Below are 15,320 nucleotides of genomic sequence, written 5' to 3' on the forward strand. Positions count from 1 at the left end.
TTCCACATATAATCATAGGACTGGAAGGGACCTCGAGAGGTCATCTAATCCAGTCCCCTGCACTCATGACAGGACTAAGTATTGTCTAGCCCATCCCCGACAGGTGTTTGTCTAACCTGCTCTTAAAAGTCTCCTGTGATGGCGATTCCACAACCTCACTAGGCAAGTTTTTCCTAATGTCCAACCTAAACCCCCTTTGCTGCAATTTAAAAACATGCAGATGTTCATGCTCTTACAATAACAAACTATTACAATACACCCATAATGGGTGATCATGGGGGAGCTAAAGTTTCAAACTTGCAATAGATTTTATTATAAGGAGTAAGCACAAAAGATCATTTAAAATATTTTTCAGATTCATAGATTTTAAGGCCCAAAGTGACCCTTAGATCAGCTAGTGTTCCCTCCTGCTTAAAACAAGCCTTAAGTAGAGCCCTGCAGATCTCCAGATATCCGCTTTATATCTGCAGACCATGGTTGTGGATCGCTGCTCAGATGTGGATACAAATTTTCTATCTGTGCAGGGCTCTAGCCATAAGATTTCACCTGTTGCCCTGAATAGAGTTCAATAACTTGTTTGACTAATGTACTTTTTCCAAAAGGCATCCAGTCGTGAGCTAAAGACATCAAGAGATGGAGAATACTTCATCTCCCTTGGTAGTTTGTGCCAGTGGTTAACCACCATTAGCACTGTAAAAATGTATGCCTTATTTCTAATTTGATTTTTGTGTGGCTTTAACCTCCAGCCATTGATTCTTGTTATGTCTTTCTCACTAGATTAAAGAGCCATTTAGCTCCTGGTACTTTCTCCTTGTGAAGGTAAACGGTAATCAAGTCCCCTCTTATATTTAATTTTGAAAAGCTAAACAGATTAAGCTCTTTAAGTCTTCTACGGTAAGGCATTTTCTCAAGCCAAAGAAAATAAATTGTTGTGATCTTTTTAACAACTGGTACCTGGCAAAATTACATCACATGCTTTTAGATGGCTACCAAAACAAAATGCTATATTCTTACTATCACTGTTGTTGCATCCGTATATAATTAAACATTAACTGGACAATCTCAAGAGGAGCAACAGGGCAAAAGGCAGATGCCATATACAAATGTCAGTAAGATAAAGTGACTGTAATGGCAGTAAAAAAACATCCCTTTGCCAAGTAACAGAAAAAACAGAGGAGATAATTCCTAAGAATATAGTGGCTACCATACACTTTGAGAAGGTTGTCAGCAAAAGCATTTGCATGTTTACATGCTACAGCTAATTTAGGATGCTACATTTATTTTCTGTATTCAGCTCTCCTCCAAGCACCTTTCCCCCACTGGCTCTAGGCGCTTTTGCCAACAGCAAAATATACTGACCCCAAGGATGAAATTTAAAAAAATATGCAATCAACTGCCCCAAACAGCACCCACTCCAAAATCACTACGCTTGCTCATTCAATAGCCACCTGGATTAATGGGTAATACCCAAGATCAATACATAGTTCAAGTTGTTCCAATAATGAGGCTACTGACGCAAGACCTGATCTGGCTCCCATTAAAATCTATTTCATTGACTTCAATGTGTGTTGGGTCAGGTCATTACTAAGTAGCACTTCCCATAGAAAACATGGGCTTCCAGTTTGTTTCTGGGTGGAGTTTAAGATGTTGGCTTTGACCTGTAAAGCCCTCAATTACCTCATTAAAATGCCTCTCTCCTGTATGATGCCACTGTCATTGCAGTTGTAGGAGAGACATGAGCTAACAGCCTCCTATTTCTTTTTGGGGGCTTTGACTGTGTAAGTCACTGCCCCCACTTGTCTAACAAAGTGCTGATTAGTGTATGTTTAGGATATGCTTCAAGCCTAATTTAATTTCTCAGGATTCTCTTGAGGGGTGTAATATGGTTAGATGGGGGAGGGAAGGCCATGAGTCTGAGTTTCACCTCTTGTGATGGTCCTCGCTCAGTGGTTTGTTAGTAGGGTGGCATTACCTAATGGTCAGGGCTTAGGCCCATGACTTGCAGGGGGGTTGTTGGTAAGGGCTCTGGGCCCTTTGAAGGCTGTCAGTGCTCTGAAAGCCAGGGGATGCATAAGGCTGCCCTCCCTGAGCCACCTGCTATTACACCCGGTGATTGTCTCAAAATCGCCGTCTGGGTTAAGATGGTGTGAAGGATGTCCAAGCACGCACAAGGCAGCCTCTGGCAGCTGTGTGTAGTGCGGTACCTCTCTTGGGCAGCAACTGTCTCCTCCTGTGGTATGGCCCAACCTCCTAGGCCACATCAGTCCTAGGGCTTTCCCCTGCTGGGGTAGCCCAAACAAAATAAAGAGGATTAACAAAGACTGGAGTTTGTATGAGAGAGGGGAATGCTTCCATCTCAGGCTGTCTCTGTAGGAGGTCCTCCCTTCCCTCAGAGGGGGACCTATGTGCAGTTGTCTTTGGGAGAGATTCTGCCTTTCCCTCAGCTCTTCTCCATTGGAGCTGATGGAGCTGATCCTCTCTTCCCTGGTCTGCCCCCAAATGAGCTGCTCCCCTTCCTTTTAACTCCTCCAGTTGGTGCACTTCCTACAGGTGTGGAAGAGTGGGGCTGGCTGAGTCCAGAGCAGTTCCTTAATCTCTGGTTGACCAGTGTGGGATTTGTATACCCATCACACTTCTATTTGATGATAAAAGTACCATTTCTCCATCTGAAAGGAATGATACATTTCTCTCCAAGCCCAGATGAAACTTAGAGCTGGTCTACACTTAGAAAATTAGATCGACCCACCTATGTTGCTCAGGGTTGTGAAAAATTGCCCCCCATCCCCGCCGAGTGATGTGCTTAACTGACCTAAGTCCCCATGTAGACAGCATGAAATTCTTGCTTCAACCTAGATAGTGCCTTTTGGAGAGGTGGATTTATTACAGTGTTGGGAGAACGATGCTGCAGCTGTACCACTGTAGAGTTTTAAGTGTAAACAGACCCTGTTTTTGCCAGAGGTGATAATAGATACCCGTTTGCAGTATTGTAGCCATGTCAGTCCCAGGATATTAGAGGGATAAGGTGGTGAGGTAATATCTTTTATTGGACCAACTTCTGTTGGTGAACAGGACAAGCTTTTGAGCTTATACAGAGCTCTTCTTCAGGTCAGATACCTGAGCAGCAATGGATCTATGAACACTCCCAAATTGCTAACCTAAGAGACAAATCAGAGTTGCACCCTGTCATTAGGGGATGCTGATATAATCTCTGCCATCTCTTTCTGTTGCGTTTCCCAAACTACCAGTATTTCCTTGGTCTTGTTTAGACTGAGTCTCAGCCAGCTGGTCCGCATCCAATCTCCAGTTTCAGTCAGGCACTGGGTAAGCCACCCCATTGCATCAGGCAGGTCAGATGAAATGGAGCCAGAGCTGGGTATAGTAATCAATGTATTGAAGACACCATAGTATATCGATGCAGTGTCCTAATCAGGCACACAGGCGATACAGAAATATAAAAAAGAAGAAACCTAGGGTTCCTCATATGAGAAGGCAGAAAAGCAGTTGCCCAAAGCTAGCCTCTGGATTTCTCTCAAACAAAGGAACGAGTCACTCAAGCAATCCTTTGTGGCTTTCTTTTAGATTTGCATAAAGGTTTCCCTGCAGCTGGGGTGAAGTCGGTACAGTATATGCTTTCTTCTGAGTCCCTTACCATGCAGATAGAATAAAAGGAAACACCAGGGAATAATACAGTCACAGTGTAATGGAGGGCATAGATCCCATCCTGTGCGAGGCAGGGAAAGAGTTAAAGCTCTCTGTCTGAACAGCTGCTAACCCTTAATGCAGGGTTTTCCAGGGAGCTAAGCCAGGAGGGACATGTGGTGGGGTTCAACCTAAGGAAGTTTCTAAATTCCAAAGTGGACTATCAGAGGAATGTGCTTTGGAGAGTATGGCAGTCTGATCTAGACCTCTTTAAGACCCAGAGGCGAAATCCTGGCCCTATTGAAGTAATTGGCAAAACTCCTGTCTTCAGTGGTCACAGGATTTCGCTCCAGACCTTCCCCATATGAAGGAGAGAACAGGCTAAAGTAAGTCTCGTTTTTTAGAAAGGGTTTGCACTTTGGCTGCACATGGCTGATTTTTTATTTAGAAAACTGGGCTGATATAAGTTCTGTCACCGCTATTTACTTGCTTGTTTTGTTTTGTGCTTTGGTCTCTCTGACCTGCAAAAGTTAAGCCTAATCCAACAGGTCTGTCATTTCTACAGCAACAAAAGATAAATGTCATCTGTTTAGCAATAGGAGTGGGTAGAGTGGTTCAGATGAAGCTTAGGCTGGTGCTTATTCCTCAGTCTGAAATTAACTTGATTTTTTTACAATTTCATTATAAAAAGTTCAGTAAAATGTATGTATAAAAGAAGCCCTGCATGTACCTCTGCACTTTCTAGTTTCCTGTGGTATTTCTGCTTTCTGACATAGCTGACTCTGAGACCCACTGGAATTTCTTTATTGTTACTTATCACTTGTATTATAATAGTGCCTAGAGTCCCGCCCCCCCAAGTAAAACTGGGGGTGATTGTGCTAGGCATTGTACACATGCATAGTGAGACATATCTCCTGTCTTACTGCAGTCTAAATAGGCAAAACTAACAAAGGTTGGGAGGGGAAACAAAGACACAGAGAACAGGAGTACTTGTGGCACCTTAGAGACTAACCAATTTATTTGAGCATGAGCTTTCATGGGCTACAGCCCACTTCATCAGATGCATAGAATGGAACATATAGTAAGAAGATATATATACATACAGAGATCATGAAAAGGTGGAAGTTGCCAGACCAACTCTAAGAAGCTAATTAATTAAGATGAGCTATTATCAGCAGGAGAAAAAAACCTTTTATAGTGATAATCCAGATGGCCCATTTCAGACAGTTGACAAGCAGGTGTGAGGATACTTAACATGCAGAAATAGATACCATTAACTTGGGCTTGAATAGAGACTGGGATTGGCTGGGTCATTACACAAATTGAATCTATTTCCCCATGCTAAGTATCCTCACACCTTCTTGTCAACTCTCTGAAATGGGCCATCTTGATTATCACTACAAAAGGTTTTTTTCTCCTGCTGATAATAGCTCATCTTAATTAATTAGCCTCTTAGAGTTGGTCTGGCAACTTCCACCTTTTCATGTTCTCTGTATGTGTATATATCTCTTACTGTATGTTCCATTCTATGCATCCGATGAAGTGGGCTGTAGCCCACAAAAGCTTATGCTCAAATAAATTGGTTAGTCTCTAAGGTGCCACAAGTACTCCTGTTCTTTTTGCAGATACAGACTAACACGGCTGCTACTCTGAAAGACAGAGAGAATCCACTTACCAAGTTCACACACCAAGCTGGGAATCAAAAGCAGTTCTTGTGACTCCCAGTCCAATATCCTAACCACTAGAGTACACTGCCTCTCCGGTTCTTGCTAGAGAACCTTTTCTCTCACTGTTTCTAGGTCCTGGAGAACTTGGTCAGTAGCACTGGAATTCCTAGATATTTAGGAAACAAACCTAAAAACTTGAGATGGACCCAGAACTGGGCCTTGCCATCCCCAATTGATGGGAAGTTCAGATCTGGATACAAATGGTGCTGGTCTGATTTTGACATGCATTCCCAATGGGCAAGTGCAAATCAGGGATTTGCTTAAGTGCATCTAACAGTGCATGTGCAAAGTGAGCAGACATTTGTGTTGCCTACAATGTTATAAAAATGAGCACTGGGCCTCAGGTCTCTCTAACAGAACAAACCAATTTGAAATACTGAATCTGAAAACAAACTCACCTCTCCCAGCCTGGGGATGTTTGGGTTCAGAGCTCGATTACACAAGCCAATCCCTATGCTGCACCCTTTGGAGGTTTGCCTAGAACCAGTTGGACTAGCAAGTACCTATTTTTATAAACTGTGCTTGACATATCTCCCAATATCCCATGATCTTCGCCAGAGAAGGGAAATATTCAGTCTGGCATCACTACTTCATTCAAAATGACAGAATAAAGGGAATAATGCCGGGTAATCTGACATCATCATATTATTATTTATTACTACTACTATATTCTTTCATTTGCATAGCACCAACAGAGTGCTAGGATCTTCACAGTCAGGTGTACAAATATGATTACAGTTTCACTCAATCAAAAAGTAAAAAAAGAAAATTGATTCAATTGTACTATGTAAATGGGTTTAGGAAAATTCTACAGCTCTTTGCTCCAACCTCTCTCCTCAGTGGAGATCAGTGTGAATCACGTTGGGCACTGTCATGCTCCTATTGCCATTGATTAGAGAGGTGAGGGTGTAGGCCTGTAAAATCGGAGCCATCATATTCGCTGGTCTAAAGCAATTCTCATGGTGTTGCTGCTTTATACAACGTCAATCTTATTGGGCTGGAGGCATGTCAAAGTGAATGGTGTCTCCTGAAGGCCCCATGTTCTGCCTGTCAGTTACAGCACCTGCTGCTTTACTTTATCGCCAGATGCCATTGGGCCTGCATCTTGCTGAAGTCCAGAAGGACCTCAAAGGTGATGCTCGTGTTAATTCTTTCATTACTTGTCTGAAACTACTGAGAACATTCAGTAGGGTGCCAAAGGAAGCACAAAGAGAGAGCTGCTATGGATGATGTGTCCTGCCATCTGTGGGGCCCCAGGCAAAAATGACACCTGCAAGATGTGAACAGACAATGTGTGGCCCCAGAAGAGCTTATTAATGAAGATTTTACAATACTGTTATGATCCTCCAAAATCAAGCTGAGCTACAGGAGAGATTTCACTGGCCTAGGATATACATAAATGTGCAGTACTGGTGGAAATCTTATGTCAAATGGATGAGAAAGAAAGCTCAGTAACATGCTTTTGATTTCTAAGGCGGATCCATTTGACCATGTAGCAGGGGATGTCATGAACCCTTACACTAGTATATTAATGATTATAGTGCCTCTTGGTCTAAGGTCTATATTTTAAGAGGATCTAATGGATGCCTCTACTAAATGGTGTGTAGACCATTGAACTGATGACTAGAAAGTATATGAACTTTTTACAGTCTTCCAGTGGTGAATGGTTACTATACCTTTAGCTCTGGATATATAAATACCTAGAGATATTGGTGTCCAGCTACTGCTAGTGCTACTATTAGTTGGTAACAGGCACAGTCTTAGAAGTACCATAAATAGACAGATGTGCAATACAAGGTTTTAGTTACCGGATGAGCAAAAAGCTCTGTGCTTCAATTTGTGGCATATGAACTTATCTCTAGAGTTGTACAAACATTTTCTGTTTTCCATTCTGGGGACATTTTTTCAGTAAAAACAAACCCAAAGGTTCACAACGTTTTTGAGATCCAAAGGGAAATATTTGGCACTCAGAACCATACCCTGTCTCAGATTGGTGGATGTACACCACGAGGCGTGTACTTTATAGAATGCCTGGGTCAACAAAATTAAGACCTCCCAAGACTTGGGAAGCCTCTCTAACTCCCATGGATAGCATTCCACCACCTCCTCAGGCCTTGCCTTGATAATGTTGTAAGGCTATGGGTATGTTGACACTACAATCAGGAAGAATGAGTGACGCTGGTTTAGACACACTTGAGCAGTGTAGTCTCAGCAGCATGGGAAGCGCCACAAGTTAGCTGCTTGCATATGTACCTAAGGTTCTGGGCAGGGTTGTATTTGGGCCGGGGGAGGGGTAGCTTGTGCCACTGCCTTACTGCCACTAGGTCAAAACTAGCTGACTGTGGTGTAATCATACCCATAGATTCTCCGGTGGGGTAACCAGCCCATATGTAGTGGTGCTGCAAAGCCAGCTACAGTATGTGATTCACAGTATGCCATTTGAAATTTAACAGTACATCACTCAAGAAGGGGGGACACTGTCAACTTTAAAATCATACGTCATAAACAAACATGTTAATGCTGTTGCTAATAATGCCTTTGATTGTCAAAAGAGAAGGAAAAAACTTTAACATTCAAACTATTTGTCACTATGCTCTTTTTTCACTTTTGCCATGGCTCTCAGCGTGGACAAAGTAAATTAGTGCAGTGCATTTCATTTTGGTTTATAATTGATTTCACTCAGCTTCTAAGTGCTCCAGTGTTTGTGTTTCAGGCACTGCATGGGTAATGTTTATATGTTTAAAAACATGTTTTCTTTAACATTTCATTTGAGTTTTAAAATATGAAACATTCTCTTGGTCTTGTCTCTTACAGAAGCTTACTTTGGAACTAAATTTAGTCTCTTCTTTGACTAAGTTGTAGCCCAGATAATTTTAGTTATGTAACAAAAACCAGGCACATGCTTCATCATATGAGAAATATGATAGTCAGTATCCTGCAAGCATTCATTATTCTCCATTAACATGAGGTTGTTAATAATGCTGTTAGTAGGGCATTGAACCATGCAAGTATGAGCTTGAGTTAATACTTGCCTCTTCATCAGACTTTGTGCTAACTACTTCCCCCAGCATCTAGGAATTGGGTTGGTTAACCCAGTAAGCAGATGCTCATATCACAAAAAGCACCATTACATTTGGCAGAAATTGCCAACTTTCTTGTCCTTAGAAGGGTCTGGTGATTGAGCGACAATGCTACCCTTGGAAATGAGCACTCCAGCTCAGAGCAAGATGGTATAAGGAAACGTGTGCTGCAGCTGCTAGGCCTGGACCTGGATAAATATTAGAATTCCCAATGGCCTCTATATGCCACTTTCCCATAGCCCTACCATTCATTTCCATGTTTTAAATAAATCCATGTACTCTACTTGCAAAGATCTATCCTTCTCAGCTGTACTTCTACACCTGCAATTGTAATGCTTTGAGATCCTTGGATGACATGTGACATTGAAATGTAATTACAATGGGACTCTGACAAGATTTTTGCTTTGCAAATTATACTGTAGCTTCGAGCCAGGGTGTGAGAACTGTGGTAATGTAAAAGAACTAATATTCCTGTTTCATCATCTAAATTCCTTTATAAATTCTATGGAACCTCAAGAGCACATGTGAGATTTCTGTATGTAGGATCTTTGAAGTAGCACATGTTTCAAGCTCTTGTTGCCTGACCCTTTTAATAGTTAATAATCATTGTTTTGATGGCTAGTTGATCAAAAGGTCATAAGGTTCTTGTCCCAAATCAGGCTACACAGAATTAAAACCAATATCTTGTTGGAAGCCTCAGGGTGGATGGCAAGGAGGCTCACACTGAGGGCAAAGTAAAGCCTTAGAGATTGTTATTAAAATGAGTAAAGCCAGAAGAGCTTCAAGCCCCATGAAAAAAGATAAGAATAGTACAGTACTGGGGATATCTGTGGTATCATTCTTTGCATAAGTTCTTAGATTTTCATACTCCCACCCTTCCTTGAGTACCTAGTGGTGAGAGACAAAGGACCAGCCCTGTCTCTGGCATGGCATGGCAATGATTCCAATGTTGGGGGTGTGAGTTTTGTGCTGTTTAAAGTTTATACACATGTTAAAGGGGACCTTGCTGACTTTGTAACTATTGAGGAGTATGAAGAATATGTTGCAAACACAATTACTGCTGCATTGTAATTTGTAGAAGTGGGAAAGGTCCCAGACCTAATCAAAGATGAACAATTGTTAAATTGGTACTGTATTGTCCAAAATGTTTCCAAAGGCATGCGAAGGAGCGATCCACGGGTTGGGACTTGTGCCAACACTTATCATTAGGAGCAATGTGACAGATGGGATCTGTGACACCACACATGTTTTGCTAAAGATTATGCAGTAGCATGGTTGTCATAAATATAAAGGGAAGGTTAACCACCTCCTGGCCAGAGGAAAAAATGCTTTCACCTGTAAAGGGTTAAGAAGCTAAAGATAACCTCGCTGGCACCTGACCAAAATGACCAATGAGGAGACAAGATACTTTCAAAGCTGGAGGGGGGGAAGGGGGAAACAAAGGGTTCTCTCTGTCTGTGTGTTGCTTTTGCCGGGACCAGAGCAGGAATGCAGGTCAGAGCTCCTGTAAAGGGCTAATAAGCAATCTAGTTAGATATGCGTTAGATTCTGTTTTGTTTAAATGGCTGATAAAATAAGTTGTGCTGAATGGAAAGTATATTCCTGTTTTTGTGTCTTTCTGTAACTTAAGGTTTTGCCTAGAGGGATTCTCTATGTTTTGAATCTGATTACCCTGTAAGGTATTTACCATCCTGATTTTACAGAGGTGATTCTTTTACTTTTTCTTCAATTAAAATTCTTCTTTTAAGAGCCTGATTGCTTTTTCCTTGTTCTTAAGATCTAAGGGTTTCGGTCTGTGTTCACCTATGCAAGTTGGTGAGGATTTTTATCAAGCCTTCCCCAGGAAAGAGGGGGTAGGGCTTGGGAGGATTTTGGGGGGAAAGACTTTTCCAAGCGGGCTCTTTCCCTGTTATATATTTGTTAGACGTTTGGTGGTGGCAGCGATAAAGTACAAGGGCAAAAGGTAAAATAGTTTGTACCTTGGGGAAGTTTTAACCTAAGCTGGTAAAAATAAGCTTAGGGGGTTTCTCATGCAGGTTCCCACATCTGTACCCTAGAGTTCAGAGTGGAGAAGGAACCTTGTTGGTCTTGTATGTCTCATTCACAGTCTTCTGGCATGAGTCCAAACACTCACTCCCCCCTTAGATTTTGGGGAACTAAGGATATCTTGCTCAATGCAGGAGCTGGAATTTAACAGTAAAAGGTCACCGCAAGGAACATGGAAGTGATCACCACAAGATCTGTTTGAGCAAGGGGTGACAGGTGTACTTAGTGCCCCAAAATCTAAGGGGTGACTGTCACACTATTTATCTGCCAAAGGTCACAGGCCTACTATACTTATGCTAATTTATACTAATTTGCTTAAACTAATGTCTTACAGGATATGGGCCTGTAGGTTTCTTGTGTTACAGCTGGATATAATGCAGGCTAAGCCAGCCCTATGGGCTTCAGGGCTACACTCTCAAAGAGATGAACAGATTGTGGATTTCACTCCACCTGTATATAAAACCGAACGGGATTCTTTGGGAGATGAGGGCAAAATCTGAAACTGAGGCCCCCAACCCTTCAAAAAACAAATTACCTCTAAGGGGAGGTCCAGGGATCTGTTATGATGGAGGGGTGGCTGGGCCAAATTTGAGTAGTGGTGTGACCCTGTGCACCAGTCGCAACACCACTTGGTTTAGGGCCCTCTTGAACAGACATCGGGGCAAACTGCCCCTTCTGTCCCCACTAGGAGGCTCTGCCTATATAAACCTAATGGTTGTGATGGTCAAGCTTGACGGTGAGGGAAAGCAATCACTTCTTCTGCACTTTTTGTGCTTGGGCCAATTTCGGGCAAAGTCTTTTTACAAATATGAAGTGCTGACGTGATTTGTTTATATAGCAAGAAAGTGATCCATGGTGCAGTTGCACTTTTATTCTTTATAAGGGCGTTTACTTTGCAAAACAGCGTTTTTCATGGGCTTGCCCTGGGCGGTGATGAAAAGATGTGCATTTTCTAAGAAATGAGCATTGAAAAGGGGCATTTTCTTCCAAGCTGGGGAAGGAAGGGTTAAGTAATTTTGAAACAAACCAGGCAAAACTGATGTCAGCTTTTTGATTTATAGTGGCATCTATTTATTTCTAAACAAGCAGTACATGAACTGCTAGGCATTGTATTGTTCTATGGACAGACAAAGCCACTGCCTGGCTAGAAAAGAACTGACTTTTTTCTAGTTAATCTGAAGGTCTTGTTTATTGAATAATTGGGGAGACATTCAAGTTTGAGAGAGTCTATTCCCTGCTTACAGTAATTCTTCATTTCTGATTGTTTAGCTGACGTTTATTCTCTAAAGTAACTTTCCTAATGTACTTAGCTATTCTGTTACTGCATAGCTGTCTAGCATCATGCTGAGTTACAAAGAAACTAATTTTAAAATATACTATGAAAACAGATCGAATGGGCATTTGTAATATCTTGATCACATTGCCTGCTTTGTAAGAACCCTTTCTTGGCATTCAGAAAATGGCAAGATGTAATGGGAATAAGCAAAAGCAAGAATCTTTACACTCTTTCATTTCTAATTGGATGCTTCATAGTCTTTTGCAAATACGGGGTCTTAGGGGAGAGTTAAAACAGAATTCAATAAATCCCCATAATCTAATGGCCAAAGCAGGATGTCAGTTTTATTTAAAGACCAGTTTAATGCAGAACTGTCTAGAGCAGCTCTGCTTTCTGAAAACAAGACATACTTTGGTCATCCTCACTTTATATTAGTCCTTGTTAAATGCATAAATTGAGTCTCCAGACATACTTTGTATGTTTACATTCCAAATGTTTCCCATCCATTTCTACTTTCTAACTCAGAAAGAAAAAGACACTTAGTTATACAGTATTCAAGCATTATAGATATTCCAGACAACCATGAAAAATGGCATATTACTCAGATCTGAGGAATTTTGTGTGTACTGTATCTCAGAGAAAATGAAATCAACAGGAGAAGCAACTAGAGATCACCTATGCCTACAGGTTAGGTATACAGCAATTACAATAATTTTCAAGAAACTTTATTATGAAAACTACATAGCTGGTGAGCTAGTGAAAAAGCAAACTTGTGAAAACAAATCCTAACTTCTTAGCAAGATTATATTTACACAGCATGTGTCCAACTTTACTTTAGATTGGAGAGACTTGATAGATTTATTTGTCTTGCTGTCTTCATTGAAATTCAGAGTCAGTACTGTAATACTTTTTAGACCTCACTAAGGATAACAGTACAGCTGAAACCCTAACCTAGAGTATATTCATCCCTCTGTGTAGCAAAATCCAATGACCTTAACTTAATCTAAGAAGCTAGCTGACAGCTCTTAAGAGCATCACAACACATAAAAGAAAGTACTCACCAGTCATCAGCGTGTAATAATTTGGATAGGAAAGGCTGGGAAAGTCTGGGGTCATGTAATCCACTTTCACTCCCCTGTCCACAATCTCTTTAAAGCCAGGCAGGGACTCCAGTTCATTGTCATTGATGTAATCATAACGAAAGCCATCGATCAGAAACACTAAAAGCTTTCGACGGGCAAAGGATGAGCTTGCCATAGTGAGAACGAGGAGGAAAGAGAGGGTCATGTGCTTTGCCATGTTGATAGAACTCTCACCAGAGCACTGTCAGGGCTGCCTGTCCCTTTGCAATGACGCTGGGTGAGGTGTCTGAAGCTGCTTTCAGGGGCTGGACCTTACACTGCTCTCCTCACTTGGCTGGTTTAACTTGCAGGGTTTAAAGGTACAGCACCATTTATTAAAACTGCTAGGCTTGCAAGGTTACAGGTTAAGTGCTAAAGTATGATTAACTTTGCTTCTAAGTGTCTAGTGTGTGTGGAAGAGAGAGCTTGTTCCACTTGGGTTCAAAAAATGTACTTAGCAACGGAAAAACACGCTGTACGAGGAATTGGAGACGAAGAGGAAATTCTAGGGATCAGTCAGCGTGTGCTTGTTAACATTACCTTTTGGCCTAACAAAAGAAAACAGTAGGAATAATGTAGCATTTGGTTTCCAGTTTCTACGTGTCTATTTCAGTGTAAAACTCCATGTTCCACTTGGTTAGCTGTGTCTGTAAAAACCACTGGAATAATGCAAACAACTTAAAAAAAAGTAACCAAGTTTTTAAGTAGAAGAACTCTAATGGAGGTTAACAACCTCTTTTTGAGTGTTTTAAAAGGATCTCCAGGGACATAGAGGTGTACTTTATTTTCTTGCTATGGCTTTTGGTAGAAGAGTGGCCTAAGATTATCATAAAACCCCCCATCTCATTATTTATTTGTATTAGCATAGAATCTAGGTGCCCCAGTCGTGGACCAGGACCCCATAGCGCTAGGTGCTGTCCAAGCAGAAAAAAATGACAATCCCTGCTCCAAGGGGTTTACGGTCTAAGTACCCACTCGTGCTGTGGTATTGTCAAATTAGACAATATATTATTAATACAGCCCTTTTGTAAACGAGTGACTTTTCTGTGTTCTATAACATTGTAAAATATCGATTAGGAATTGAGTGATTCATAAATTCACACATGAAAAAACCAGGTTAAAATTTTACCCATGAACAACCTAGCTTCCTCCTTGCCTGAAAATCTATAATCTTCCACAAGAGGATCGATCTCCTTTGAACCCCTCCTGCTACGTCTCTCCCAATTCTCACCTTTTGTGCAGGGGCACCTAACTCTAGCAGTCTCCTGGTTTGCCTAGTGCATACCTGCCTGACCAGAGATCCACACCCATTTCTGTGGCATATGAGTGCAGAACAAATTTAAATACAGCAAAGAGTCAGATTGTGGAACTTCATTATCCTGTATTCTCTACCTTTTCCCCTTTTAACCTCATGAGTGTGTGCTTAGGTGTAACTTGTTTTGTTCACCAGCTATGTGTAGTTATTGGGGGGAGCAGAGAGGAACTAGCAGAGAGCGGTGTATCCTACCTATAGTTGTGTTAGCCCAGAGTTCAAAGGCTTAGGCATGGTCTACACTACAAAGTTAGTTTGACGCAAGGCAACTTATGTCAACCTAGTTGTGCAAGTGTTGTGACAAAGTTCCTCCTCTGCCTTGGTGGGTCCTGCGCTTATTGGTGAATATTCTCGCCTCAGAGGTTCACGGCAGCCCTCGGTTTGGCCACTTTTGTGGCTCAGATCTGCCGTTCACTCAGTTAGCCTCATCACTGGCCAGCATGGGGAAAGGAAGAACAACAATCCCTTCAGTCTCTGCTGATCCACCTAGTGGATCGGGGAACAGGCCAGAGACTTTCCCCCCTGGTGGAACCCACAGTCCAGTTCAACTCCTCCAGTATCAAGTAGGGAGTTGGGGGGATGGAGGGAACCCGGGCCCGCCCTCTACTCCGGGTTCCAGCCCAGGGCCCTGTGGAATGCAGCTGTCTACAGTGGCTCCTGTAACAGCTGCGTGACAGCTACAACTCCCTGGACTACTTCCCCGTGGCCTCCTCCCAACATCTTCTTTATTCTCACCACAGAACCTTGCTCCTGATGTCTGATAATGCTTGTACTTCTCAGTCTTCCAGTAATATACCTTCTCACTCTCGGCTCCTTGCGCCTCTTGCTCCCAGCTCCTCGCATGCGCACCACAAACTGAAGTGAGCTCCTTTTTAAACCCAGATGCTCTGATTTGCCTGCCTTAATTGATTCTAGCAGCTTCTTGATTGGCTGCAGGTGTTCTAATCAGCCTGTCTGCCTTAATTGTTTCCAGAAAGTTCCTGATTGTTCTGGAAACTTCCCTGTTACCTTACCCAGGGAAAAGGGACCTACTTAACCTGGGGCTAATATATCTGCCTTCTATCACTTTCCTGTAGCCATCTGGCCCTGTCACAGTATAGACCCTGTCACAGTGTCTAT

General features: G+C 42.1%; 1 protein-coding gene across 2 annotated transcripts in view; it reads right to left on the reverse strand.

Annotated features, from left to right (window-relative positions):
* Positions 1 to 15,320, reverse strand: part of ENPP6 (ectonucleotide pyrophosphatase/phosphodiesterase 6) — a 74,021-nt gene that overhangs the window by 45,450 nt on the left and 13,251 nt on the right. Inside the window, exon 1 of one of the 2 annotated variants that reach the window (XM_048847912.2) lies at positions 12,830 to 13,174. The exons of the other annotated variant lie outside the window; for it this stretch is intronic. Coding sequence (XP_048703869.1) covers positions 12,830 to 13,067 — 238 coding nt within the window. The 5' untranslated portion in view covers positions 13,068 to 13,174. Of the gene's footprint in view, positions 1 to 12,829; positions 13,175 to 15,320 lie in introns of those variants that run through there. 2 annotated transcript variants of the gene reach the window in all.

This window comes from Caretta caretta, chromosome 4 (assembly GCF_965140235.1).
Source record: "Caretta caretta isolate rCarCar2 chromosome 4, rCarCar1.hap1, whole genome shotgun sequence".
Taxonomy (NCBI): domain Eukaryota; kingdom Metazoa; phylum Chordata; order Testudines; family Cheloniidae; genus Caretta; species Caretta caretta.